Consider the following 18783-nt stretch of genomic DNA (forward strand, 5'->3'; position numbering starts at 1 on the left):
GCTGAAGAATCAAGTTGGTTCGGTGGCTGGTTTGGAACTTCAACACCGGAGGAGCCACCAAAAGAAGAGGAGAAAAAAGAGGACGAAGCACCTCCTGCGCCACCAGCTGAAGAGTCGAGCTGGTTTGGTGGCTGGTTTGGGACTTCAGCACCGGAGGAACCTCCAAAGGAAGATCCGGCAAAAAAACCTACTCCCAAGAAGCATTTAGTAAAGAAGTCATCATCTGTAAAGAAAGATGAAAAGGAGGAAAAGAAAAAAGAGAAAGAAGAAAATAAGGAGGAAAAGAAAGAGAGTGAGGAAAAAGAAAAGAAAGCAGTAAAAGCTGTACCAAAAGCTAAGTCAAAAGCTAAGGACAAGGAAGAGTCACCTCCCGCGCCACCAGCTGAAGATTCAGGTTGGTTTGGAGGATGGTTTGGAGCTGCTGCACCCGCTGAACCCGAGCCAGAACCTAACAAGGAGGAGCCACAGGAAGAGCAAAAAAGTGAGGAACCTGCTGCAACATCCTGGTGGGGATGGTAAATTTAATATATCTTGTAACGATATTAATTTAATTAGTATAGCTATTAATGAAAGGCTTATGCTCTCACATATTCCTACATTTTTTTAGAATACAATCTTCTTTTTAGAAATTCACATACAAAATATTTAAGGCGGGAATTTTTTGTGTAATATGTATATTTTTTGTTAAGGGAAAAATGCAGGCAATAAGTACTTTTAAGTTGAAAGTATTCCCAAATAACTTCAGTATTAGGGATAAAGGAAAGGAAGATATTATAGGAGAGTTTTATAATATTTTTTATTGTACATCAGAATTAATATTTAAGAACATCCAAGGGGTTAATACGTATTGTGGAAACAAATTTGTAAATCAAAAAAAAAAGTTCCATATTCGTGCACAAGGGGGAAATTTTCAATAAATAAAAAAAAATTTAATTATAAGAAGATATATTATTTCACTGTTTCCAAGTAAAAGATCGTATATATTCATATTTATGATATTTATAATTTAATATACTAAGAAAATATATTTCCAAAAAATTTGTATTAAAATAAGAATTTATTTTTAGATTGATTCAAACAAAGTTTTTTTTCCAATTAGCTGAAGTAAACCAAATAAACAAAATAATTGACAGTATTACAGGTAAAATGGGAGACAACAGAAGAATGACTCTGGTGAGTTTTCAGCAGTGTTTATTAGTGCTTAATTAATTTTTTTTTTCTTTTATTATTAAAGGAGCTCAGAGGCCTTCAAGTGTTTACAGACGAGCTTGAAGAAGATAAGCAGGTTGGGATAAAGCTTATTAACAATAGAACTGACAACTTTTTGGGTATTATTAGAGGCCCTATGGGGACACCATATGAAGGAGGGATATTCCAACTTGATATTATTGTTCCAAAAGAATATCCATATGAACCTCCAAAAGTTAAATTCATCACAAGAATTTGGCATCCAAATATTTCTAGTCAAACAGGAGCTATTTGCCTGGATATTTTAAAAGATGCCTGGAGTCCTGCTTTGACCCTCAGAACAGTAATGCTTTCTATACAAGCATTACTCTCCTCTCCTGAGCCCAACGACCCTCAAGATGCATTAGTCGCATCTCTATACAAAAGTGATTACCAAGAGTATATAGAAACGGCCAAGAATTGGACTCAAATGTATGCAAAGCCAACATCAAAGGAAGAAAGGATTAAGAGGTTTCTCGATATGGGATTTAACCGTGAATCTATAATATCAGCACTAGAAAGAAATAATTGGGATGAAAATCTTGCTCTAAATGAGCTGTTGTCTGAAAACTAATTTTTTTCTTTTAACTAATTTAACTCTTGACCCAATTCTACTTAAAATATTCTAAATTACACTTAAGCACTTTAAAATGTTTAGATCAGCCGCCAAAAAACCAAATAAGTGCCCACCAAATGGCTTCAAATAGTTGCATTTTTCATCTTAAAATTTGATTCATTGAATTTTTTTACTTTTTTCCCCACTTTCCCACATATAAAACATGTAAATTCCATGCATCAATTTGGAGAGCGCGCGCGCCAAGCCGTATTGTGTGATTTTACATGTCAAATAATTACAATGTTAGTGGTTTATTAGGAATAATAAAAAAATCAATATAAAATTAATATATTTGTTAATAATTTTTTACGAAACAAATAAGGGTGTTTATGTTGGGACTCTTCAATTTGTACAATAAAAGCTAGGAGAAAAGTATTGTCAATTGAAGTAAAAAGTTAGATGAAAACTTTTATATTGATTTTACTTTTTTTTAATTTTCCTTTAATACTAAAGGTAAGATCAATTTTGTTTTTAATTATTATACAAATTATAATTTTTAAGGTTTTAGCAGAAGTTCAATTAAGCCAAGATGATTCTGAATTTCCTTACACTAAAGATAATGTACGTTTGAATATATTTATGAGATTTCAATCAAAAAAAGCTTTAGATCAATTATATTATAACTGGTAGTTGTTTATATACATATTCAAAGTTTGTAAATGAATTTAAAAGAGTGAGTAGAAATAGCTTATTATGGCCAAAGTTGGCAAAAAACGAAAGTAATGCAAAACTGAAACATCGATTTAATGAGAAATATGCAATGTTTAGTTCCTTTATGGCAATTAAGAAGATATTACAAATTCAATCAAGATACTCAGTAAATAATGACTATTTGGACACTGTTGTATTTTTAAGAGTCAATATAGCACTCATGGAAGCCACTTTTGAATCTAAACTAGATGAAATGCCTGAGGATGCTAAGATTAAAGCATTTGAAATAAAAAAGAGAGTTATAGGAAATAATTTCATATTGAATAAATATTATCAAAACAAATTAACTATTCTAAACGTTGAAAAAAAAAATTTATTCAAAATTTTTCTACGTTACTTTATTTATCCTGCATATTTGGATCTTTACAATTATGGAAATATAATACTGTCAAGGTAGGTTGTACTTAAATTAATTTATATTAGAATTAATAATATTAAATAAACACTGAATATCAATAGGCTTGACCAAAAGTTACAAAAAAAAGTTGCATATATTTACAAAGATGTCAGTTTATTGAAAAAGACGTTTCTAAGTTTATTTGACACTGTAAGTTTTTTAGATTCATATTCCAATTAATTTGACTATAAACATTTTAAAAATTTAGTGTAACTGAGAGGAATAATGTAATATAATACGTTTTTAATAATTGAATTATAATATATGATTGAAGAAAAAAAATAAATAAGAATAAACAAATTAGTAAAACTAATTGATTTATTAACTATTGTTTACCATATATATTTTATTGTTAATTTGTTTAATAAAGAAGAACGTTGCTTTAGAAATGGATTCAAAAATGACGTAAAGAGGTATCTTATTTTGTACCGTAATGTTCTTCCAAAGATTTCGGACAAGGGAAGAGTGAATAAGAGCAATATCTTCAATACTTGAACCAAGCAATACAATAGGGGCTATAAATTCATTATAAAGAAAATTGATCATATCATCTATTTCTCTGGAAATTTCGATGCTTTTTTTTCTATCTACACTAGATAGATCTCCAGTGTTCCATATACCGAACCCTTTTTCATGATGCATTAAAATATCAAAGTTTTCATCCTGATATCTGTAACTAAAGGCAGTATGCACTGGACAACTATTAATATTACTTCTGAATAGGTTCAAATTGGTGGATAAATTCTTGAAATTCTTACGTTGAACCTTATTTAACAGTAAAAGTCCGACCTGAGATGCTTTGATATCAATGAGCTTCAACAGTATTCTAATATATCCCTTTAGTTCAATAACCATATTAATCATTGCTTCTTCAGATCTTTTATATTTAATTTCTGGAATACTATGATTAAGATCATTAAAAAATAATTTCTTAAATAGTTTTTTATATCTTCTATCTGCAGTTTTAGATTTATTATTCAGCTTATTAATTGTGTCCCCCAATGCTCCTTCATCAAAAAATGATGAAACCCCGATCTTTTGTGAAATATGTCGCAACTGACGTAGTGCTGAAGGAATTCTTTGGACATACTCTTTATGTATTTCACTATTCCAATAGTACCAAATTGTATTGTGCATCTTTTCCATTGTAATTTGCCAATCAAGGTCATTTAACTTTGATAAGAAACTTTCATCTATAATTGCGTTTGAAATTTCTTCACCCTTCTTTAACGGTGTCAAGCTTTCAAATTTGTAACTTCGAGTTGAATTAGCATCAAATTCATGCTCCAAAAGAGTTTCAAACATTTCTCTCAGGATTTTATTTTTCTCCATCTTTTCTTCCTCATATACTTTTTTGATATCTTCTTCTGTGATTTCACGAGTTATTTCGGTTTTATTATCGGGCTTTTCAGAGTCAAAAGTCAAATTTGTATCTACTTTTAATCTTTTAATCATATTCTCAACCTCTTCCATAATAATTTGACCTCCATTGTTCTCAATCACATCGTCCATTGTATTGTTATAATTTTCAATTTCTTTGTATTCATCAATATTTTCACTCAATACTGAACGAAAAAATATAAAGAAAATAAAAACTGGTTGGAAGAAGTAAGCTCCCAGATAATTCAAATCCATATTCAAATCTTTTAATATTTATTCTTTTTATTCCGATTAAATATATTCCCAATTTCTTATTTTTAGATCCTATTTATACTTACACAAATATTATTTTTACAAGCTTTATTGTATTTGTTATATTGCAATAAATTGCAAAGAAAGATAATATATTACTCTTTCTCTACTAACTGTTCTCTTAATTTATGCAGAATTTTCTCATATATTAAATCTTTAAATTTTCTTTAATAATTTTGTTTCCCCACGTATTTTTCTAATTAATATAAACATTTGTGCGCCTGATTTTTATAATTGAAAATATTTAAATTATATATATTTATACATTTGCAATTAAATTTAATTACAAAATTTTATTTTGTAATATATTTAAACTAAAAAAAAAATTTTGAACTAAATAATAAATTAATTCCTTTGAATTCTATTTTTTTTAAATGTTGTTTTGAAAAGAAGCACATTTATTCAGTGGGTCTGCTTTAAATAAATACAAACAAATACTCAAATTTTTAAAACCGGAATAAATAAAATTCTAAAGATTAAATTCGTTTTTTTTGTAATATTATCTTTCGAAATGTATGATTTTGTATTATTTACAAAACATGGTTTGTGTATATCTCTGTATTTGTTTAAAAAAAAAAATATTGAAATAAATGATTAAAGAGCAACTTTAGTCGGTTTTAAATGAAAATAATATATTATGAAGTTGAAAACTAAAGGAAAGTCCTAAGGAAATAAATGTAAATTCTAAGAGTCGAAAGATGAAAAATATAGAAATTTTTTCTAAAAATGCTATTTAGTATAACAAATAAATTATTAAATGTCTTTAGAAAAAAAGTACCACCTCTATTAAATAAAAAACTTTAAAAGTTTAATCTACTTGTTTAACATTCCAATTATCATATTTGAGTGATCTGCGAAATACTTTCCGTACAATAGCTCAGCGTCTTGTCTATTTAAAGTGCATTTAACGGTCAGAAAATAAAGAGGGGTGTGTGTGTAATGCATGTAAATTTTTGAAAATTTTTTATAATCACGTTACGTAAAAAAAAATTAAATCTTTAAAGTCCGACGTACAATATACAAATTAACGTTTTTTATTTGCATATTTTTTTTAAATATTGTCTATTGACTAAATAAATATTTTTAAAAAAATAATAGATTGTGGAAGGAATCCACATTAATTGTAATTATTTTTTAAAATTTCAATATATTATTATAATATACAAAAGAACTCAAAGAAGCAAATTGATAATTAAAAAAAATATTGAATAATTTTCCTGGACTTTATTCAAAAACAATTTATATTATGTTTAATAAAAGGCATAATTAAAGAATATCACTATATTAATAGAAAAAATAATATATATATATATATATATATATATGTGTATATATATATATATACAAACTTTATATGCAAGTATTTATACATAAATATATATGTGTGTGCATATGTAAGAATATATATGAAAATATCAATAATTTCTATAATTAAAGAGAATAAAAGCTTAAGTTAATTAATTTAAATAAACTTATTATTCTGGAGAAATAATAGGAAAATTTACAAGAATTGAAGGGATAAGGTAAGGGATATATTTCAAAAAGAATATATACCAGGCAATAACAACTGTTTTCATACAAAACAAGTTATTTATGTAATTATTCAAGGATAAAATTCCATAGATTACAAAATAAAGGTTTAAGTTTTGAAGAGATTTGAATTAATTTAAAATAAATTGTATGAAAATGAGCAATGTTAATGTACAACTGTCAAGAAAACAGCAACTATTGGAAAGAGGATGCAATGAAATGGTAGAAGAAAAAACCAATTTAACTAATTTAAATCACAATGTTACTTTGAGTTCCGGACTATCAACAACTGCAACATCTTCAACAAACTTGGAAACTTTATCCAAAAAATATTCATTAGGAAAAACATTAGGAACGGGATCATTCGGAATTGTTTGTGAAGTGTTCGATGTAGAATCAGGGAAAAGATTGGCTTTGAAAAAGGTTTTGCAAGATCCAAGATACAAAAATAGAGAATTAGATATAATGAAAGTCTTAGATCATGTCAATATTATTAAATTAGTGGATTATTTCTATACAACAGGAGATGAAGAGCCGAAGCCTCCTCAACCTCCTGATGATCTTAATAAATTAGGAGGGAAAAATAACGGAGCGAATAATCATCACAAAAGTATAGTTGCAAATCCATCTCAAAATAAATATTTGAATGTCATTATGGAATATGTTCCAGATACATTGCATAAAGTACTAAAGTCATTCATACGTTCTGGAAGACCAATGCCCATGAATTTGATAAGTATTTATATCTATCAGCTGTTTAGAGCAGTTGGATTTATTCATTCATTGGGGATATGTCATAGAGATATTAAACCACAAAATTTATTAGTGAATTCTAAAGATAACACATTAAAATTGTGTGACTTTGGATCTGCTAAGAAATTGGTTCCAAGTGAGCCAAGTGTTGCATATATATGTAGCCGTTTTTACAGGGCTCCTGAATTAATGTTAGGAGCGACTGAGTATACTCCAAGCATTGATTTGTGGAGTATTGGATGTGTTTTTGGTGAACTAATTCTGGGAAAACCATTATTTTCTGGTGAAACATCCATTGATCAGCTAGTAAGAATTATACAAATTATGGGAACTCCATCAAAGGAGCAAATGATTAGAATGAATCCACATTATACAGAAGTAAGATTTCCGACTTTGAAAGCAAAAGATTGGAGAAAGATACTTCCTGACGGAACCCCTTCGTTAGCAATTGATCTATTAGAACAAATATTAAGATATGAGCCAGATCTGAGAATTAGTCCATATGAGGCAATGGCACATCCATTTTTCGATCATCTGAGGAATTCTTATGATTCAGAAGTAAACAATCAAAGCAATTTTTCACACGGAGTTAACCATTGCATTCCACAATTATTTAACTTCTCATCATATGAATTATCTATAATTCCTGGTAATGTTTTAAATAGGATATTACCAAAAAATTTCGCTCCGAATTATAAACATTAAATTAATAAAAAAATACCTTTTTTTTAACGTGACGGTTCTTAATAACTGATTACTAAATTAATAGAAATAAAGATTTATTAATTCTAAGATAAATTAAGTAAAAGAATCTTAGTATTGAAAATATTGATGAAAAAAGAAGTTTAGATTAATATTCGCCGTATTATTTGAAGTGGGATGAATAAAGTCACTTTATAATTTATATTTCGGATTTAATCTATGCATTTTATAATTCATTCTTGATAGACACTCTCACTTAAAAAAAATATTTGTAAAACAATACAAAATAAAGTTATAATTATTTTTATTTTATAGAATTTTTTGATAAGTTTCAACTTTATACAGAGTGAATCATATCAAAATATATTCGCACTACTTATCTATAGCTTTTGTTTCTGGATGAGTCGACTTCAGATCACTCCAAAAAAACTGTTAAAGCCAAAAAACGTTAGATATTAAAGATCAAAAAATTTAGGGAATAATCATATAAATAATATTTTAATTCAAAAAATAATTGAGGAATAATTGTTCATCAAAAAAGCAGAAATAAAATGTACACAAAGTTCCCGCCTGTTGTGGGGCATAACATGTAAGTTAGGTGTCAAAATTATTCATAATAGGAATAACATTCTGTAAGTAAAATAAATAGTGGATAATCTGAATTTAATAAAATTACTTTTAATTAACATAATTTAATTTTTCAAGTGTGAGCTTCAGATACTCTCAATAAAATACATTTGTGATTACTGAGTATTCTTATTGAAAAATTGTTAATTAAAATTGAATAGGTTGATTATTTTTAAAAAAATTAATTAATATGAGAAGTCCTTATGCTGAAGAAGTAGAATATTCTGAGAAATTTAATATGGATACTCACGAATATAGGTAAGTATAACAAAAATTATTTAAAAGTGAAAACAATAATTAATTAAAATGAACTTAGATTTGTGAAGTTAACAAGGCCATTATATAAGAAGCTTCAACAATACAGGTAAGTTATTTTTATTATTTAATCTTTGAATAGAAGTTATAAGTATTTAGGGCAACAAGGGGAAATGGTCCATTAATTTCAGAAGAAGAATGGCGACATGTTCTAGGTGAGCTACTTATTCACTAATTTGAATAATATCAATATCTCTAAAATAAATTAACTTCTCTAGGATTACAAATGAGCAGAGGATGGGTACACTTTTTGGATTGGAAAAAAGAACCTTGGGTTCTATGTTTCAGAAGACCACAAGGAACAAATCCTCAAACGGGAAAAGTGGATAATAAATCTATGGAAAACACAAATCAAATGAACAAATAAGTATTTTTCACCATTTATAATTCAACATCTAAAATTAGGGCAACGGCTAGGGCGATCTGAAATGCCCAATTAAATTCGAATTAGATTTATAATTAATTTTATATAATAAATTAATATTTAGTTGAAGCCCTCACTTTTCGTCACTTCCCTCCCCCCCCCCCCCCCCTTCTCCTCTTTATCCCTTTTCTTCGTTTTGAATAATTAGCGAGATGTTCGTTGTGAATGTTACCTGGGAAACCCGCCTGATGCGCCCGCCAATTTGCACATATTTAAGGGGGAAATTGGGTATTTTTTTAATATATGAAATTTATTAAATAATAAAACCACCCAAACTATTATTTGATATTTTGGGGTAGCTTCTAAAGAATAAGAGAAATATTCAAAAAAAAGTTATCAAGAGGGGAGGAGTTTAGCTGAACAAGAGTTTTTGAAAAGCAATATAAATATATAAATTGATTATTTATATATTTGTAATATAAACAATAAAAATAGCTATATTATCAATTAATAGGATTAAAGAAGCAGTATTAACTGAGTAGATAATTAAATTGTGGAAAAGGCTTGATTATAAGTAGAAATGTCACGAAGATACGACTCTAGAACAACAACATTTTCTCCTGAAGGTCGATTATATCAAGTAGAATATGCACTGGAAGCAATTAATAATGCGGCTCCAACAATTGGGTTGCTTTGTAAAGAAGGAGTAATTTTAGGAGCAGATAAGGCAGTTGTGTCAAAATTACTTGATCAAGGAAAATCGTTGGAGAAGATATATACAATAGATCGCCATATTATAGCTGCTGTAGCAGGTTTAACAGCTGATGCAAATATTTTGATTGCTCAAGCTCGTATAGACTCTCAAAGATACCAATATACATATGGCGAAGAGCAACCAGTAGAGCAATTAGTTACTCAAATATGCGATAGAAAACAAAGTTATACACAATTTGGTGGATTAAGACCATTTGGTGTATCATTTTTATTTGCTGGATATGATAAAAATTATGGATACCAATTATATCAATCTGATCCATCTGGTAACTTTTCTGGATGGAAAGCTACTGCAATTGGTCAGAACAACCAGACAGCTACATCATTGTTAAAACAAGAATGGAACGAAGACTTAACATTAGATCAAGGTCTTCACTTAGTCGCAAAAGTTTTAACTAAGACTATGGATACAACTTCCCCTACAGCAGATAAATTTGAGTTTTCAATTTTGACGTACAGTAAAGAAACTGATAAGTGCAGTCAGAAAATTTTGTCTGAAAAAGAAATAAAGGAATTGTTGGAGAAAGTCCAAAAGGAAATTGCTTCTGAAAATAATGCTAAGAATAACTCTGAAGCAAATCAACAGAGTTAAATGAATATATATCTGTAGATATTTGTTATTCAAATTATAGTTCATTATACAATTAGGTGTTGCTTTCTACCACTGTATTAGTGAATTTCCACCAAATGTTTCAAATATCTCCACTTTTAACATTAGATAGGAGTAAATATATCAATTTTCAATTCAATTTAAAGTTTTATTTGTCTAATTTTTTTAGTTCAATTTATTCAATATATACATAGTTTTAATTTATTGTTAAGTAGAATCCAACCAATATGAAATTAATAATTTAAAAATGAATACAAACATAATAAATTCCCTTTTTGAAAAGATCAAAGGAATACTATGAATTCATATTCTATAAATTAATTTAATGCACTAATATCATTTTTTAAAAAAAAAAAAAAAAAGATTAAAATACTTTGTTTAATCAATCTTGTGATAATTCGGCTTTAGTCTACGAGTCATACTAAAATTAATGGCAATAGAAAGCGAAATAATTTCGTTTTATCTTATTAATTAATATTCAGTACATCTGTGAAATTAACTCAGATCGAACTAAACAACATATATGGAGCCACAAAACAAAGACTAAACATGAATATCAGGAATTTTTGGCGCCAAAAGTAATAGTGGGCTCTCTTTGATTTGTGTACAAGTGTAGGTACAAACACAAAAACAATAATCAAGTTAAACAAGAGGAGAGATAGGATTTGCTGGAAAAAGATTGCAAATCTGAATAATTCAGGGATAATAGTAAAGCAGGCCATAGGTCGAAGAAGTAGGCTTGTAAAGAGTAGTAAAAAGTAACCCAAGTGAAGGTTGTAGAAATAGCTTTTTACAAATAACAAAAAAAATAATTGAAATCTATTCCAATGTTATTAAAAGAAATAGTATCATCAGCAAAAATTAGTTGGTGCCCACTATCAACTAAGAATAAGTTGAATCTGTTAGCTTTAGGAGGATGTGGGCTGAATCCTTGTTTAAGTGTGGGACTAATTGATATTACTAATAATAGCAAAGATATTAAAAATATAGGAACATCTTCTTTGAGTTCAAGATGCACATCAATAGCTTGGGGAAGTTTTAATTCTGATGAGAATGCTTTGGGTCTTATTTGTACTGGAATGGAAGATGGCAATATGAGTTTATTTAAGCCAATATTATCGACTTATGATTCGAATAGGAAAGATGGAGAAATCATACTTGAAAGGATATGTGAAACAGCTATTCACCCTTCTGCAGTAAGTTGTTTGGAATTCAATAAGACTGACCATCAATTACTTGCGTCTGGAGGAAATGATGGAAAAGTCTATGTTGTAGATTTGAGTGATGGCATAACTGGAAATTTGAACTACTATGAGCCTGGAAAGGAAAATAAGCATGGAGATTCTGATGTTACTGCTTTGAAATGGAATCCAAAAGTACCCCATATTATGGCATCTTCTTCAAGCAATGGCACTACAGCAATCTGGGATTTAAAGATGAAAAAGAGTGCGATTTCATTTAGGGATCCTGCTCAAAGATCTAGACCTTCCACTCTAGCATGGGTTCCAAATCAGCCAACACAGATAGTTGTAGGATACGATGACGATAGAAATCCATCGCTCCAGTTATGGGATTTAAGAAATGTTTCCTATCCATTCAAAGAGGCAGTGTCTGCCCATCAAAAAGGAGTAATGTCTATAGAGTTTTCTCCTATTGATCCTAATCTACTACTTTCTTCAGGAAAGGATGGCAAGACAATATGTTGGACCTTATTGAATAACCAACAACCAGAAATATTTACAGAAATTCATTCTCAACAATGGAGTGTTCAAAACCAATGGTCTCCAAACATTCCTAGAGTATTTGCAACAGGATCTCATAATGACAAAGTTAGTATCTATTCTTTATCATCACACTCCAGCACAACAACTTATATTCCTTCTTGGTATCATAAGCCATGTGGAGTAAATTTCACATTTTCTGGTAAATTAGTTTCATTTTCAAGTAAATCTATCGCTGGAGTGGCCCAATTTAATTTATATAGGGTACCTACTAATCCTGAAATAACCGCTCATGCTGATATGTTTGATCAGCTACTCAATCAGGGAGACTTTATTGGTTATTGCCAGAAAAAATGCCAGGAATCAGAAAGCTCTAATGAAAAGCTTGCTTGGAGTTTGGTTGAAAATATGTTTTCTGAGGATTCTGCTGAAAGACGTCTTTATATTGCTTCGCTTTTGGGATTTGATTTCAATAATGCAAGTTCAGTAGCCAACCAATTTTTGGGGAGGAAGTGTGGAGTAATATTACAGCAAGAAGAGCTTCAGAAAGAGATTTCTGCTATTAATCAACAAAATATCGTTAACTTAATTCAAGATCCTGCCTCTACTTCATTTACTGGAATGAGTTATCAAAATAGTCCAACCAATATGAATGGTAATCATCTTTCTGGTTTTCCAGCTTTATCAGGACAGATAGCATCAAATCAATCTCTAGACCCAGAGAAGTTTTTCCAACAATTGGGAGAAAGTGAATCTCCCAATGATAATAAAGATAAAGAAGCCGAATTTAATCAAAAAAGTGATGAACCTTGTACCTCTGGACAAGATTACTTTGGCGGAGGAAGATTATGTTGCGAAGGCAATGACAATGAAACGATTGATAATTTATTTAAAGGTGTCTCTCAAGGTCAAGACAACCAAACTGGTCACGATTTGTTTAATTCTAATGGCTTTCTTGGAAATAGTATGGAATGTAATCATGGAATTTATCTTCAACAAGGCGTTGAACTCTCTCATTCTAATCCAAGTGCTGGTAAGCTACACAATTTAAGACAAAAAGAGTGGACAAAGCAAGAGGAGGATGTTGTTAACGAACTACTCGTAACGGGAAATATTGATTCTGCAATTGATGTTTGTGTGCAGAGGGGCTTTTTCGCTGAAGCCTTGATCTTGGCGGTAAAATTTGGAGGTATATACCTTGACTATGTACAAAAGCAATATTTGAAAAGGTACGAGTGCCAATATATCCAAAAGATTTTGGGTCATGTAATTATGGATGACCTTGAAGATTTTGTTAAAACCAGTAACTTAGACCGTTGGAATGAGACTTTAGCAATTATTTCAATCTATACCCAGCCTAGTGGGATAAGACTGGGGGATTATTCTTACCAGTCAAAGTATACAATGGAGAGCCTTTCCGAATTATTAGCTAGAAGATTACAAGAAGAAAAGTTCGATGTTAGATCCGCACTAATTTGCTATTTGTGTGCTCGAAATTTCAGAAATTCTATTGAAATTTGGGGTAATATGGCATCTTGCCAAAGCTCACAAATCATTGGACTTCAGGATTTTGTTGAAAAGGTGGCTATTCTTCAGGCGGCGACAAGATTTAATGGGAATGATGAGAATATTACAAAGCAGGTTGTGCAATATGCTGAAATTCTTGCTAATTCTGGAAGGATAGTGGCAGCAATGAAGTTTCTATCGTCCTTGGCTTCCAACGATTACTCCATTAATTCATCAACCCTAAGAGATAGGATATACAATGCGGCTCCAGAGTTGATGAGCTCTTTGGGGTTTAACAAACCAAACTTCCCTTTTACCATTATTGATGTCGCTCCATTTCTGAATGCTAATGCAAATATTTATCAGCATCAACAACTTTCGAATCAACATCCAAGCCAACAACAAAATGGCATGTTTGGAGTAAACAACCCATTCCAATCGAATTTGAATATGGGCATGAACTCCTATCCAATGATGAATAACAATAGTAACAACAATAATGGTAATTTGGGCATGATGGGACAAATGATGCAGCCTCCAACTCTTCCATCGCACGGAATTCCACCTCCCGGACCTTCTTCAATCCATCCAAACCAGATGCACCCTTCTCCCTCCCATCCTCCACCCTCATCTATTCACTCTACAATGAATGGTGGAATACCTGGTGGTATTCAGACCCAATGTCAAGCCTTCAGACCAGGAATTCCGTCTAACTCGGGGCTCCCCCCTCCTCCCCCCTCCACCTCCTCTTCACTTCCTCAAATGATAAGACCATCTTCATCCTTGCCGTCAACTAGTAGTGGGATTATGTCAAACCAACTACCTCCACAGAATAACACTACTCTAACCCGTCCAAGCTCTCCAAATATCGTATATTCTCAGAACAATGTTGGGCTTGGAGTTGGAGGAGGATTATCTTCTGTAAATCAAGGCGTAAAGCAATTCCTACCTCAGCCAACTCAACCTCCGTCAGTTATTCCCCCAAATTCTTTTACAAACAACATAAACAAGAGCAATTTTTGTAGTAACAACGTCTCCCCTGTTCCTATACCTACACCTATTCCAGCGCCTCCTCAGATTTCAAATTCAGTTTCGCCTCCTGTGGCTCCCCCCCCAATGCCTAATTCAAACAATAGCAGCATTATTGGAGGAGGAATGCAAGGAGTTTTGAATCAAGGAATTAGCCAGCTTGTTCCTCCTTCTAACAGATCATCGGTTACCACAGCCCCACATAGTGGAGCTACACCACCAATACCAGGAATGCCGGTACCATGGCCACTACCAACAGCAACACAACAATTGAATTCAACAACTTCAACGACAGCAAATGCGAATAAACAGATTCAGGAGGCATCTAAAAAAAATAATTCTCAGATAATGGGAAAACCTTTATCTGGTCAACTTTTGGATATGGTAACAAATGTGGTAAATTCTAATTTGAATAACATTTTTGCAAATGATCCGAGAAAAAAAATGGATGCTCAGAAGAGGTTCGATGAGCTTTTTGAAAAGCTAAGAGTTGGGAATATTTCAGAAACTGTTTCATCCAAAGTTGTTAATCTTTGCCAAGCTTTACAAACAGGAGATTACTTGACTGCAAACAAAATCCATATTGATCTGAGTTCAACAGAGTGGGATAATAATAAGAATTGGCTGATGGCTTTTAAGAGGATCATTCCTAAGTAATTATGGAATCTTACTATATTTAAATGCAAGTTCATCAATATTGCATTCTTATTTATCTAAGGATTTATAAGACTGCGCTACACTTAACTAGTAATCAAGGTCATTTAAAGTATTGTTTCTACTATGAAATTACGATATTAGGTTGAAATTTGTCTTTTTCTGGCTTTCTTTTTCCTGTTTATGATTTATATTCATTTTACTTTGAATTTAAGAGAAATTTTGTTTTTCTTTCGGCCTACAGCCTGTATTAAAATTGGCAATGATTTAAAATTCTGTTAATTTTAGTATTGAGAATACAAAATCTGTAATTAGTGATGCAAATTAAGAACCAACTTTAATCACTCTGAGTTTATTAATGGCTTGATTATGATGAGAAGTCATTGTAGTGAGTAGAGGAGGAGAAAAAGAATACAAGGTAAAAAAAAATTACTAATTTTATATTATTTTACTATACTTTTGAAATTTACTGATATGGTTCTTCCAAGACAGTTGTTTCTGTTTAGCTTGAGCCTCAAACATTTCTTTTTTTTGTTGCTTTTTAATAACTGAGACTTTTTTCTTCTTTTCAAGTTTAGTTTTTTCTGAGTCGTAAGACTTAATTAAAAGATTTTCAGGTATTTTATATCCACTGGGAGTGGTAATAACTGACGTGGAATCTAACGAATATTTTGTTTTATCGTAATTTGTATTGCTTCTAACATTTTTGCTAATCATTCTAACCCTATCATAAGTAACATTCTCCTCTTGATTATAATCCAAGTATTTAATATTATAGCCGTCTTTAGTTAAACCAACAATTACAGAATTATACCAATTACCATCTTCTTCATACAAAACTTGAACCCTTTCTCCCACAGATAATCCCTTAAACTGCGGTAAAAGCTTTAAATCTTGAAACTGAAAACTAATTGTTTCTGGAATTTGGCCAAATATTGAAATTAAATAAGTACTAGAATTAGAGGCTGATATAGGGTCTTTTGACTTAATTCTTCCAAATCTTTTGTTTCCTTTATAGAAAACCTCAACTATCTTTCCAATATTTATATCCTCTAAATTTTTGTCACTGTTATTTTTATTATCGATAAGTTCCTCCACAAGTTGTATAACTTGTATTAAATCATCTCTAACTTCTTTAAGAATATCATATTTCGGGTCATCAGTCTTCAGTTGCAGAAATTGTTCGTCTATTTCACTTAGTTGTCTACGATTATTTTCTAATCTTTTTTGTAATTCCTCATATGTTTCTTGAAAAATCTCCATTAATTAATCAATGGCACGTGTCATCCCGCCACTTTAATGATTGTTTAGTGGGAAAAAAGAAAGAAAATAATGAAAAATTAACAGGAAGAAAAAATATCCGAATATATATTTTTGTGTATATATAACAGCAACTAAAGTAGGGAATTAATAATAATAAGCTTTTCTTTATTTTGATTGATCTAAAAGTGAAAAATGGATGAGGAGCTTAGTGGCTTATTTAAAGAACTAGAAAGAGTCCAAAAACATGAGATAAGTAAGAATATAATAAATGAAAGAACATGTATTGAGATTTTGTATAAGCTAATAAAGAAAAAGGGTTTAAATTTAATTACTAGCTTAGATGGGGAAACTTTTTACACACATAAATATTTGCTTGATGATATCCGTAATTTATTGGAGGCTAAAGGAAGAATTTCAATTAATGATATCTCAAAAAAAATGAAAATTTCGATTGAAGTAATATTAAAGCTAGTAAAAGATATGGAAAGGGATAATAACTATATTTTTTATAAGAGTGATATAATGACAAGAAAATATATTGATAATATTTTCTATCATTTAAATCAAGAATTGCAAGATTTGCATATTGTGAAATTAATGAAAATTTCACAAAAAACTGATCTTTCTATTGAATTCATCAAAGAAGAAATCAAAAAAAGAATGAATATCAAAGAGCCTGAGATTAAAGGCAATATAGTTTTTGAGGCAAACAATAATCCCTTGATAATTTCTGATACATATTATGAAATTATTGAATATATGATTAAAGGTACTCTATTAGTAAGCAAAAAGCCGCTATACTTTGATCAAATTGTAGATATCAAAATTCAAGACATCTCAATAATAATAAAATTAACCAAAAATCTAATAGAAAAGAACTGGATTAAAGGATTTATTTACGAAAACAAAATGTATATTCCTGATATTTTTATTCAAGAGGAAACATTAAGTTTAATAAATTACTTTAAAAATAACGAATTTTTAGAAATTGAAAAAATCAAGAGTATTTTGAGGTATTCTGATTCAAATATGGAAATTAAAAATCAAAAAATTATAGAATGGTCAAAATCACATTTAAGTAATAATATTATTGCTATTGATGATTTATTTATTATTAATACAAATAAGATAGAGATTATAAGGGATAATATTTTGCACTCGTGTTTTGAACTAAATCCTGGATATATTTATATTAACCATCTTCTTCCATACATTTTAACAAGTGAAATTAATAAAAATTATCATTTTGATATAATTAAACTAATATACAAATTAAATAATAACCCAATTGAGATCCAGACAAATGATTGGCTTTTCATTACTTTTGATGGACCCGAGTCGTTATATATATCAAATCTTGATCGCTCTTATTATAAAATTTGCTTTGAATTTGAAACTGATATTAAAAATTACTTTGATGATACGCAAGATCAATCAAGTAGAAATTTTCAAATTAATTTAAGCAATCAAATTTTTAATAATAACTCATCCAACACACTTTTATTCATAACTAACTTTAACTTAGTTATCAATTCAAGAATAATTTTTAAATTCCAAGATTTCGTTTTTAGTAAACTAGAAAATATTATCAAAAATATGATTCTTCCTTATTTTCAGCTTCTCCCAACTCCAGTTTCTGAATTTAAACCCAACAAATCAATAAAAGAAAAACAAAATATCAAGTATATTCATAATTTTATTAACGAATTAGTTACTAAAAACAACATAAAAAATCTGTTCCTTACTGAGTTCAAACAAGAATGGAACGAAATTATTAATGATAACCCAAATAATACAGAAATTTTCTCACCATTGAGTGCTTCAAATAACACTCAAGCTATTGAAAGTGACTTTCAAGACTTATTATGGCATCTGATTATTTACTCAATCGCACCATTTATTGTATATATCTATAATAGACGCATGAAGTTTGTTTATGATCCTTCTAACATTTCAAGAACTTTCCATGTTGAAGAGGATTAGTTACCAATTAGGATTTTAGAATATTTATTTTTATTTCTTGCATACGAGATTAATTTCATTTATATTTTTCCGGGGCTTGAAACTTTCAACCTGCTTTTTACATATTTGTGGTTTTGGCGCGTAAATCCAATTATTCACATGAATTTTTTTTAGTTATGGCAAACCAGAAGAAAAAGAATTTATCAATTACAGCAATAAACTATAAAGCAGAAAAATAATTTGAATTAATTAATTAATTAACCTAATTAATTAGATTCATTGATCTCTATAATGTTCCATCATTTCTAGCTATTGACATTACGATATTAT

At 29.8% G+C, this 18783-nt stretch overlaps 9 protein-coding genes across 9 annotated transcripts; 7 read left to right on the top strand and 2 right to left on the bottom strand.

Annotated features, from left to right (window-relative positions):
- Positions 1–1234: 1234 nt before the first annotated feature.
- ELE39_002100 (Ubc1p like ubiquitin-conjugating enzyme E2 fused to a UBA domain) lies at positions 1235–1801 on the top strand (the record flags this gene model as incomplete). The annotated part of the gene is made up of 1 exon (XM_067344950.1): positions 1235–1801. A coding segment is annotated over one exon (567 nt), but the record flags the coding sequence as incomplete, so codon positions are not given.
- Positions 1802–2242: 441 nt separating this feature from the next.
- ELE39_002130 (uncharacterized protein) lies at positions 2243–2996 on the top strand (the record flags this gene model as incomplete). The annotated part of the gene is made up of 3 exons (XM_067344980.1): positions 2243–2404; positions 2451–2947; positions 2978–2996. 3 exons carry the CDS (start codon positions 2243–2245, stop codon positions 2994–2996), a joined length of 678 nt encoding a protein of 225 aa, XP_067202901.1.
- Positions 2997–3272: 276 nt separating this feature from the next.
- ELE39_002141 (uncharacterized protein) lies at positions 3273–4586 on the bottom strand (the record flags this gene model as incomplete). The annotated part of the gene is made up of 1 exon (XM_067344991.1): positions 3273–4586. One exon carries the CDS (start codon positions 4584–4586, stop codon positions 3273–3275), a length of 1314 nt encoding a protein of 437 aa, XP_067202912.1.
- A 1743-nt stretch (positions 4587–6329) lies between these two features.
- On the top strand, positions 6330–7631 carry ELE39_002152 (kinase domain-containing; the record flags this gene model as incomplete). The annotated part of the gene is made up of 1 exon (XM_067345002.1): positions 6330–7631. The coding sequence occupies one exon, from the start codon at positions 6330–6332 to the stop codon at positions 7629–7631; it is 1302 nt and encodes a 433-aa protein (XP_067202923.1).
- An 814-nt stretch (positions 7632–8445) lies between these two features.
- Positions 8446–8937, top strand: ELE39_002163 (cyclin-dependent kinase regulatory subunit family; the record flags this gene model as incomplete). The annotated part of the gene is made up of 4 exons (XM_067345013.1): positions 8446–8513; positions 8572–8619; positions 8670–8725; positions 8789–8937. 4 exons carry the CDS (start codon positions 8446–8448, stop codon positions 8935–8937), a joined length of 321 nt encoding a protein of 106 aa, XP_067202934.1.
- Positions 8938–9514: 577 nt separating this feature from the next.
- On the top strand, positions 9515–10300 carry ELE39_002174 (proteasome subunit alpha type; the record flags this gene model as incomplete). The annotated part of the gene is made up of 1 exon (XM_067345024.1): positions 9515–10300. One exon carries the CDS (start codon positions 9515–9517, stop codon positions 10298–10300), a length of 786 nt encoding a protein of 261 aa, XP_067202945.1.
- Positions 10301–11145: 845 nt separating this feature from the next.
- On the top strand, positions 11146–15231 carry ELE39_002185 (WD repeat; the record flags this gene model as incomplete). The annotated part of the gene is made up of 1 exon (XM_067345035.1): positions 11146–15231. The coding sequence occupies one exon, from the start codon at positions 11146–11148 to the stop codon at positions 15229–15231; it is 4086 nt and encodes a 1361-aa protein (XP_067202956.1).
- Positions 15232–15666: 435 nt separating this feature from the next.
- Positions 15667–16491, bottom strand: ELE39_002196 (30 kDa splicing factor; the record flags this gene model as incomplete). Its single annotated transcript, XM_067345046.1, has 1 exon — positions 15667–16491. The coding sequence occupies one exon, from the start codon at positions 16489–16491 to the stop codon at positions 15667–15669; it is 825 nt and encodes a 274-aa protein (XP_067202967.1).
- Positions 16492–16683: 192 nt separating this feature from the next.
- On the top strand, positions 16684–18474 carry ELE39_002207 (uncharacterized protein; the record flags this gene model as incomplete). The annotated part of the gene is made up of 1 exon (XM_067345057.1): positions 16684–18474. The coding sequence occupies one exon, from the start codon at positions 16684–16686 to the stop codon at positions 18472–18474; it is 1791 nt and encodes a 596-aa protein (XP_067202978.1).
- Positions 18475–18783: the final 309 nt, after the last annotated feature.

The sequence above is a fragment of the Cryptosporidium sp. chipmunk genotype I genome, assembly GCF_004936735.1.
Source record: "Cryptosporidium sp. chipmunk genotype I strain 37763 chromosome Unknown contig_23, whole genome shotgun sequence".
Classification (NCBI taxonomy): Eukaryota; Apicomplexa; class Conoidasida; order Eucoccidiorida; family Cryptosporidiidae; genus Cryptosporidium; species Cryptosporidium sp. chipmunk genotype I.